Below are 7,446 nucleotides of genomic sequence, written 5' to 3'. Positions count from 1 at the left end.
CATGGCTGGGCCCCACTCGTGGGCACCATGCATTCAAGGCCAGGGGCCTGTGCTCAGCACTGTGTAGACCACAAAGACAGCCCAGTCCCAGCAGTGCCTTTATTGGTAGGGCAAGAGCTCACGCCTGTCCGCCCGCGGCCTCCCAGCTCAGTTGGTGAGGGTGATGAGAGCCTCCACCACGTTGCCCATGTGCTCGCGCAGGCTGCGCTCCGCTGCCGCCCGGGATATTTCCATCTCCGTCATCTGCAGAGAAACAGCCACAGCCCCGTGCAGCACCGGCAGGGCCCCGCGGGCTGGGCGGGGGCAGGGGGGACACCCACCCCTGGGGACACCGCGCCGGCCTCAGCACACGCGTGCCTCCGTGGGTGCAGCTTCGCACCCGAGATTTGGGACATCGCAGCCTGCCTGGGGTCCTGCCCCTACTCACAATCAGCTCGAGATCCTCCTTCTTGATGGTCACTTTTGCCAGTTCTTTCTCCCTAGGACAAGAGACGGACAAACCGCCGGTGACCAACAGCCCCTGCTGGCCACTGTCCCGGTGCTCCCTCGGCCACGAGGCGGGCAGGAGCGACCCCTCTGAGCAGCGTGGGGCTGGGAGGGGGCCGGGAAGGGCCGGGGTGTCACACAGGGAAGCAGATGCCTGGGTCGTGTCCCGTGCGGTGACAAGCTGCGAGACAGGCACTGGCCCGGAGCGAGCGCGGACGGTTACCTCTCCTGCTTGGCTTTCTGCTCCCGGGACCGCCGGTCTCCGATCACCGACATAGCCTGCAGAAGGAGCGCGGTCACCCCGCTGCACGGCACCGACCGGGTCAGGGCCCCGCCGGCGGCACGGGCACCGGCACGGGCACGGGCACGGGGATGGGCATGGGCACCGGCACCGGCACGGGTATGGGCGTGCAGCCGCGGTGGTCAGCGCCCGGCTCGGCCCCGCTGCAGGCAGCGCCCGGCCTCCCACCCTGGCCCGGTCCCGGTCCCGGTCCCGGTCCCGGCCCGCCGCCGCACCGTCTCCAGGTTGGAGCTCTGGATCTCCTTCTCCTCCGCGTAGTCCGTGACGCGCTCCAGATCTGCCGCGCCGCTATCGTGCTTCCGCGGCTTCTCGGCCGCGCGGCCGCCCGCCCCATCGCTGCCGCCGCCGGAGCCGTTCGGCTCCGTCTCCAGCTCCAGCTCCACATCGCCTTCCGCCGCCATGCCGCCGCCGCGGCCCGCTTCCGGTCACGTGCGCCGCCGCCGGCGGCCGCGAGCGGCGCGCGCCGCCGGGACCGAACGCGGGCGGGGCCGGTTCCGCCGCCAGCCCGGCTCGCCGGGCGCTCACGGTCTGCGCTCCCGGGGCCCGGGCAGGCCGGAGCTCGCAGTGCCGGCACTCCCGGGCCGCTCGCTGCCGAGGCGCGGAGCCAGGTCGGGCGGGCGCAGCCCCGCCGCTGCCCGCTGGCGGTACGCCGGGATTGCCGGTACACCGGGATTGCCGGGTCAGCCCCCGGTGTGGTCCCGCCGCCGCCGCACGGTCGGACGAGCCGGGCCGGGCTGTGGCCGTGCTTCCGGACCCGGTGCCGGCCCGGCGGAGGATGTACCGCAGCACGGGCCCGGGCCCGCCCCGCCGCTCCCGGGGCCTCTCGCTGTGCCCCGAGCGGGAGCTGTGTCCCCGCGGGCGCGGATCCGCCGTGTCGGGGCTGTGCCAGCGCAGAGCCCGAATGGCTGTGGGGCAGCTGAAGAAAGGCCACGCCAGCTCCAGTGCAGAGCCCCTGCATCCCCTCGCTTGTCCCCAGCTCCGGCCGGCCGTGGGCCGCTCTGCTGCCCGCTGGACGTGCTCCCACTGGCCAGCGACGTACCTTGGGGTCCCTTGGGAGCCTCTGTGCCCGGGGCTGCTCCAGTAAACTCCACACCCCCAGCCCCTCCAGAGCTGCACCGTACTGCTCCGGGATCAGGGAGACATCGTGTGCAGACCCCTCCTGCCCCCATGCAAGCTCATGTCCAGGCCACCTGCCCGGGCCTCGCCCTGCCCACGGGGGGACCGGGTCTGGGCAGGGATGCCCGTGGCCAGGAGTCACTGGGCAGCGCCCATGGAGCACCCCAGGGGCGGCTGCCCGGAGGGAGCAGCGAGCAGATGGCAGGGCGGGCCGAGCTGACAATCCCCTAATCCCATCAACGCCACGGGGCTGAGCAGAGCTGAGCTGGGCCATGGCGGGCACAGCGGCACGCGGGCACCTCCTGCACCCGCTGCTCTTCCAGGTGGGACTGGGGGTCTGGCGGGGCCGGGAGCGGGGCTGGGAGCGGGATGGATGGGCAGGGTGAGCTGGGCCGGGCTGGGAGCAGCGCTGGGCCCTCGGGATCCCCGCTGACCCTGCCCCTCCCAGCTCTGCTGCGGCTGTCACGGGCTCCGCGTGTCCACGAGCACGCGCGTCCTCTACACGCTCCTGCACGTCCTGGCCTCTGCCGTGTGCTGCCTCATGCTGTCCCGCACTGTGGCCCAGGCTATCGCAGAGAAGGTGACAGAGGGAACTGGGAGACCCGGGGTACTGGGAGTGCTGGGGGTACTGGGGAGCCATGAGTTCTGGGGGTACTGGGGTGCCAGGCACCTCAGGGCACCCAGGGGTATACAGGAGAGCACTGTGTATGCCAGAACTGCCAGGGGCATCAAGAGCACTGGAATTTTGTGGATAATGGGATGCTGAGATAGTAACAGGGCTGCTGGGAGTGCCAACAGGGGAGGAGTGCCAGGAGTACCAGAGATGCAGGATTTGCCTGGCATGCTGGGGGTCCCAGGGTACTGGGGAAGGTACTGGGAATGGTGGGAGTACTGGAGGTTTGGATGTGCTGGATGCTGTGTGCACTGGGGGTGCTGGCTGGACACACCAGCAGCCCTGTCCCACCAACCACTGTGCCTGCCAGGTGCCCTTCTCAGTGGTGCTGTGCCAGCACCTGCCTGGGGGCACAGACTGCGAGCAGCTGGTGGGCTCCTCGGCCGTGTACCGGATCTGTTTTGGCACTGCCTGCTTCCACCTGGCACAGGCTGCCCTGCTGCTCAACGTGCGCTCCAGCTCTGACCGCCGGGCACAGCTCCACAATGGGTAGGGGTGGGCCGAGGGGCTAGGGCAGGGTGTCCTGGGGTGGGGCTGCCAGGGCTCTGTCCTACTGACCTTAACTGCCCTGCAGGTTCTGGCTTCTGAAGCTCCTGGTGCTGGTGGGCCTCTGGGCCGCCAGCTTCTTCATCCCTGAGGACAACTTCATCCAAGGTATGTCTGACACCCCCGGCCTCAGCTGGCACCCTGGGCACCCCTTTTGGCCCCTGCCTGCCCTGTGTCATCTCTACCTCTGCCCTCTTCCCTCAGCCTGGCACTACACAGGTGTCTGTGGGGGCTTTGCTTTCATCCTCATCCAGCTGGTGCTGATCACAGCCTTTGCACACACCTGGAACAAGAACTGGTGAGTGCTGGGGTGCTGGGTGGGTACCTGCCCACTGCCAGTGCTGATCCACTCTTCTGCAGGCTGACAGGTGCTGCACAGGACAAGCGCTGGTACCTGGCAATGCTGCTGGCCACAGCCACCTTCTACACCCTTGCCTCTGCCGCCTTCTCCTTCCTCTACAAGTTCTACACCCACCCAGCTGCCTGCCACCTCAACAAAGCCCTGCTTGCCATCAATGGCAGCCTCTGTGGCATCATGTCCTTCATCTCCATCACGCCATGCGTGCGGCTCAGTGAGTATCACACAGCACAGCACGGTGGGGGCTGCCCTGCTGCATGGCCAGCAGTGTCCTGGGCTGGGGGTGACTCAGGGCCAGCACTTGGGCACTAGAGGAGAACCTAGCTCCCCACCAGGGCCCCGCTTGTGGCACTGCAGGAACTCCAGTAACACCTCTGTCCCCTCTCCTGCAGAGCAGCCACGGTCAGGACTGCTGCAGTCCTCAATCATCAGCTGCTATGTGATGTACCTCACCTTCTCTGCACTGTCCAGCCGCCCCCCGGAGAGAGGTGGGTGTCCCTGTCCCCCCAGCAGCCCCCGCCGTGCTGTGTGCCCCTCTCACCTCCGCCTCCCTGCAGTGCTGCACAAGGGGCAGAACCTCACCGTGTGCTTCCCGGGGCTGCGGCAGGACGAGCTGCAGACAGAGGACACCACAGTGGCCGTGCTGGGCGCTGCCATCATGTACGCCTGTGTGCTCTTTGCATGGTGCGTGTTCTGCCCAGGCACAGCGTGGGGTGCCCTGAGGGCAGGTGGGGCAGTGGTGGGTGGACAGGGGCAGCCCAGCAGAGCTCCTGTGGCCATTGGGAATCCATGAGGCAGACTGGGAGTCTAGCACAGGGTGATGGGTGCCTGTGTTATGATTTCTGCCTCTCTCCTGGGCGCAGCAATGAAGCCTCATACCTCGCTGAGATCTTTGGGCCCTTCTGGATGGTCAAAGTCTACAGCTTCGAGTTTAAAGTGAGTATGGATGCAGCTGTGCTCCAGGTCCTCCTGCTACGGGCAGCCCAAGGTCCTGTCCCAGCCCCAAGAGAGGGGCAGGTCTGTCTAGCCAAGCACAGAGGGCTGCCCGCACCACCTGCCCTGGCATCAGGCACGGCTCAGCCTGGCCACGGTGGCCACATAGCTGGGCAGTCACCACTCTGCTCTTCCTGCAGAAAGCTTCCTGCTGCTTCTGTTGCCCTGAGAAGATGGAGGAGGAGCTGAGAGGTGAGTGCAGTGTCTGTGTGGGAGAGTGGGCAGAGCCTGCGTCCCAGCCTGGGAGTGCCATGCCCCCACACTCCCGCAGGCACTGACCAGACATGTGAGCAAGCAGAGGAGAGCGCCAGGGGACAGTTCATCATCCAGGATGAGCAGGACCGGGTGGTCTACAGCTACTCAGCTTTCCACTTTGTCTTCTTCCTTGCCTCGCTCTATGTTATGATGACACTCACCAACTGGTTCAGGTAGGGCTCTGTGCTGCTGCCCAGCCCTCCCTGCTCTCGCTCCAAACCTCTGTGCCAGGCTGTGATGGCACGAGCTGGCACCTGCTGGGGATGCTCAGGGCTCTGTGCCCACAGGCCTGCACTGCTCCAGTGGCAGCTGTGCAGCGCAGCAAGAAGGGCTGGAGGGCCCATGGCAGAAGGGACATGCCAGGGGCATGTGGCCACTGGGACACAGGGTGACCTGGTGGCTGCAGCTGGCACTGTAAGCCCCTGTGCTGGCATCCCTTGGGCACCCAGCCCTGCCCTCTCCCACCAGCTACGAGAATGCGGCGCTGGAGACCACCTTCACACACGGCAGCTGGTCAACCTTCTGGGTGAAGGTGTCCTCGTGCTGGGCTTGTGTGCTGCTCTACCTGTGGCTGCTGCTGAGCCCCTTCTGCCTCCATGGCTCCGCACAGCACCGGCACAGCACAGGACCGCGGATCGTGCGGCGCCGACGCGCTCCACAGCGCATCAACGTCTCCACATAGTCCTGCCAGGACAAACTGCCCAGGGCTGGTCCCTGCTGTGCCCTGTGCCTCTGCTCTGGCCCTGCTTGGTCTTCCTGGCCTCCCCTGTCCCAGGAGACAGCAGCATCTCAGACACTGAGGGGAACATGGGAGGTGGATGCTCCCAGGGATACTGGCCCTGTGCTGAGCCAGGACCACCCTAAGGGCCAGAGCAAGCTGGTGGCAGGTGCTCAGCCTGCAGCCTGGTTGCCCTGGCCTCACTGGGAGAGCAGGGCTCTGCCTTGGCCGCCACTGCCATGGTGCATTCACTGTAAATACCTGCTTCAATACATTTTTATATAAAACTCTGAACTGAGCCTGTGCCATTGCCCTGCACAGGCTGATGCCATGGGGATGGGGAGAGGGGCTGTGAGCCCTGTGAAACACTCCGAACCAGCAGCACTGCTGCAGGTCCCTGCAGAGCCTGACCTGGCTCTGCCAGACCCCCGTGCTGCAGGCAGTGCAGCGTCCACAGTCCTCGCATCCACACAGACCACAGGAGGCTGCCATGGCGAGCAGTAGCTCCGCAGGGCCTCGGTGCAAGCAGGGCCCCACTGCCAGCCCCAGGCTACAGCTGCGTGTTCTGCGAGACCAGCGCCAAGGACGGCGCGAAGCGGAGGCGGTGCTGCATCTGGCTCGGTGAGGAGCCCCGGCTGCCGCCAGCACTGCGGCTCCGCAGGGAGCCGAGGAGCCTCAGCCAGGCCGCTCGGCGCCGTGCCGGACGGGCAGCCTCGCTGGGCCCGCCCCGGCCGTGCCGCAGCCGCAGCGCGGCTCTCCCCGCCGCGCAGGCCCGGCCGCCATCTCTCCCCGCCGCCCTCCGAGCGGCCCCGGGCCCGGCCCGCCCGGCGCCACGCCGGCCACATTCGTTCCTCGGGGCTCCCGGCTCTCCCACCCGCCCCAGGGCGCTCGGCCCGCAGCCGCCCCGCTGATCTCGGGTGCTGCCCCGGGGGCCGCCCAGGCCCGACCCCACCTTTGTTCCTCACCATCGAGATGCCGCCGCTTGACTCCGCCGCGGCCGCGCTCGGTCCTTTTCCCCGCGGCCGCGATCGCTCCGCCGGCAGTACCCGTGCTCGCCCACCCCCCGCACGGCGCACGGACCAGCAGACGCAGCGTGCAGGGCTCCACAGCTACTTTAATAGGGGACGGCACCGCAGGGCGCGGGGCGATGCCGGGGGTCCCGGCGGGACCCGGCCCGGGGCGGCGCGGGGCATCCTGCCGGCGGGACCGGCCCTGGGGCGGCAGCCCGGCGCCTCCGCCCGCTACTTGTTGCCTTCCTTCTTCTCGTCGGCCTTCTTCTGCTTCTGCTGCATGATCTCCGAGTCCCTGCAGGGAGCGCGGCGGGGCTGGCGGCGGGGCCGGCACCGCCGCGGGGCGGGAGCGGGGAGCGGGGCGGGGGAAGCCGGCGGGGCCGGCCCGGCGCTCACCTCTGCTTGCGGGCGGCAGCCGAGAGCCCGTCGTCCCGCCGCTTGCCCTTGCCCGAGTCGCTCTGCTTCTTCAGGTTCTTCTGCCGCGCCAGTTCGCGCTGGTTGCCGCCTGCCAAGGCGCGGCTGCCTCAGCGCGGCCCGGCTCCGCTCACGGGACCCCTCCCACACCCGGCCCGACCGCTGCCCGCAAGGCGGGTCCCGGATCACGGCCTGACCCCGGCCTCGCCGCACTCCAGAACAATCCCCCACTACCCCGGCCCACCGCACTCGTCAGCCTCAGTCCCTTTTCTTTCTTTCCTTCCTCCATTCCTTCCTTCCCCCCCAACTCACGGGTCATGGCGCCGCTCCCTCCCACCGCCACTCCACCGCCACGTCCCGCACTGACCCCCCCCACGCCCCGCCCCGCTCCGCGCTTTAAGGGACGCCACAGCCAATCATTGCGCCGATCCATCCCCCTCTGCACTCCCATTGGCGCGTCTCTCCGGCACGACCCCGCCTGATTGGCCGCGGGCTACGGCCTCCCTTCTGCCGGCGGGGGCGAAAATCCCGGAAGGTTGGGCGCAAGCGCCGCAGCCGCCCCCGCGCGCCGGGATG

The 7,446-nt window shown here is 68.3% G+C and overlaps 3 protein-coding genes across 3 annotated transcripts; 1 reads left to right on the top strand and 2 right to left on the bottom strand.

The window, feature by feature from the left end:
• Positions 1–85: 85 nt before the first annotated feature.
• On the bottom strand, positions 86–1,227 carry HYPK (huntingtin interacting protein K). Its single transcript, XM_056499449.1, has 4 exons — positions 1,003–1,227; positions 710–765; positions 428–479; positions 86–243 (listed from the first exon to the last, which is right to left on the bottom strand). Exons 1-4 carry the CDS (start codon positions 1,186–1,188, stop codon positions 148–150), a joined length of 390 nt encoding a protein of 129 aa, XP_056355424.1. The 5' UTR covers positions 1,189–1,227; the 3' UTR covers positions 86–147.
• Positions 1,228–1,618: 391 nt separating this feature from the next.
• Positions 1,619–6,552, top strand: SERINC4 (serine incorporator 4). Its single transcript, XM_056499443.1, is given in 12 exon segments — positions 1,619–2,226; positions 2,352–2,483; positions 2,887–3,065; positions 3,151–3,230; positions 3,327–3,420; positions 3,483–3,694; positions 3,873–3,968; positions 4,038–4,164; positions 4,344–4,416; positions 4,614–4,723; positions 4,725–4,901; positions 5,197–6,552. Coding segments are annotated over 12 exon segments (1,545 nt in total). The 5' UTR covers positions 1,619–2,175; the 3' UTR covers positions 5,411–6,552.
• On the bottom strand, positions 6,541–7,287 carry SERF2 (small EDRK-rich factor 2). The gene is made up of 3 exons (XM_056499450.1): positions 7,183–7,287; positions 6,853–6,961; positions 6,541–6,751 (listed from the first exon to the last, which is right to left on the bottom strand). Exons 1-3 carry the CDS (start codon positions 7,187–7,189, stop codon positions 6,688–6,690), a joined length of 180 nt encoding a protein of 59 aa, XP_056355425.1. The 5' UTR covers positions 7,190–7,287; the 3' UTR covers positions 6,541–6,687.
• Positions 7,288–7,446: the final 159 nt, after the last annotated feature.

The sequence above is a fragment of the Oenanthe melanoleuca genome, chromosome 10, assembly GCF_029582105.1.
Source record: "Oenanthe melanoleuca isolate GR-GAL-2019-014 chromosome 10, OMel1.0, whole genome shotgun sequence".
Classification (NCBI taxonomy): domain Eukaryota; kingdom Metazoa; phylum Chordata; class Aves; order Passeriformes; family Muscicapidae; genus Oenanthe; species Oenanthe melanoleuca.
Note: the sequence above shows the minus strand (reverse complement) of the source record. Positions and strands in the feature narration are given on the sequence as shown.

Coding starts and splice junctions, on each gene's coding strand:
- HYPK (XM_056499449.1), bottom strand. CDS start 1,188: ATGGCGGCGGAAGGCGATGTGGAGCTGGAGCTGGAGACGGAGCCGAAC. Junction 766..1,002: donor AGAGCTCCAACCTGGAGACG/GTGCGGCGGCGG, acceptor CTCCTTCTGCAG/GCTATGTCGGTGATCGGAGA. Junction 480..709: donor CAGAAAGCCAAGCAGGAGAG/GTAACCGTCCGC, acceptor CTCTTGTCCTAG/GGAGAAAGAACTGGCAAAAG.
- SERF2 (XM_056499450.1), bottom strand. Junction 6,752..6,852: donor GCTGCCGCCCGCAAGCAGAG/GTGAGCGCCGGG, acceptor CGCTCCCTGCAG/GGACTCGGAGATCATGCAGC.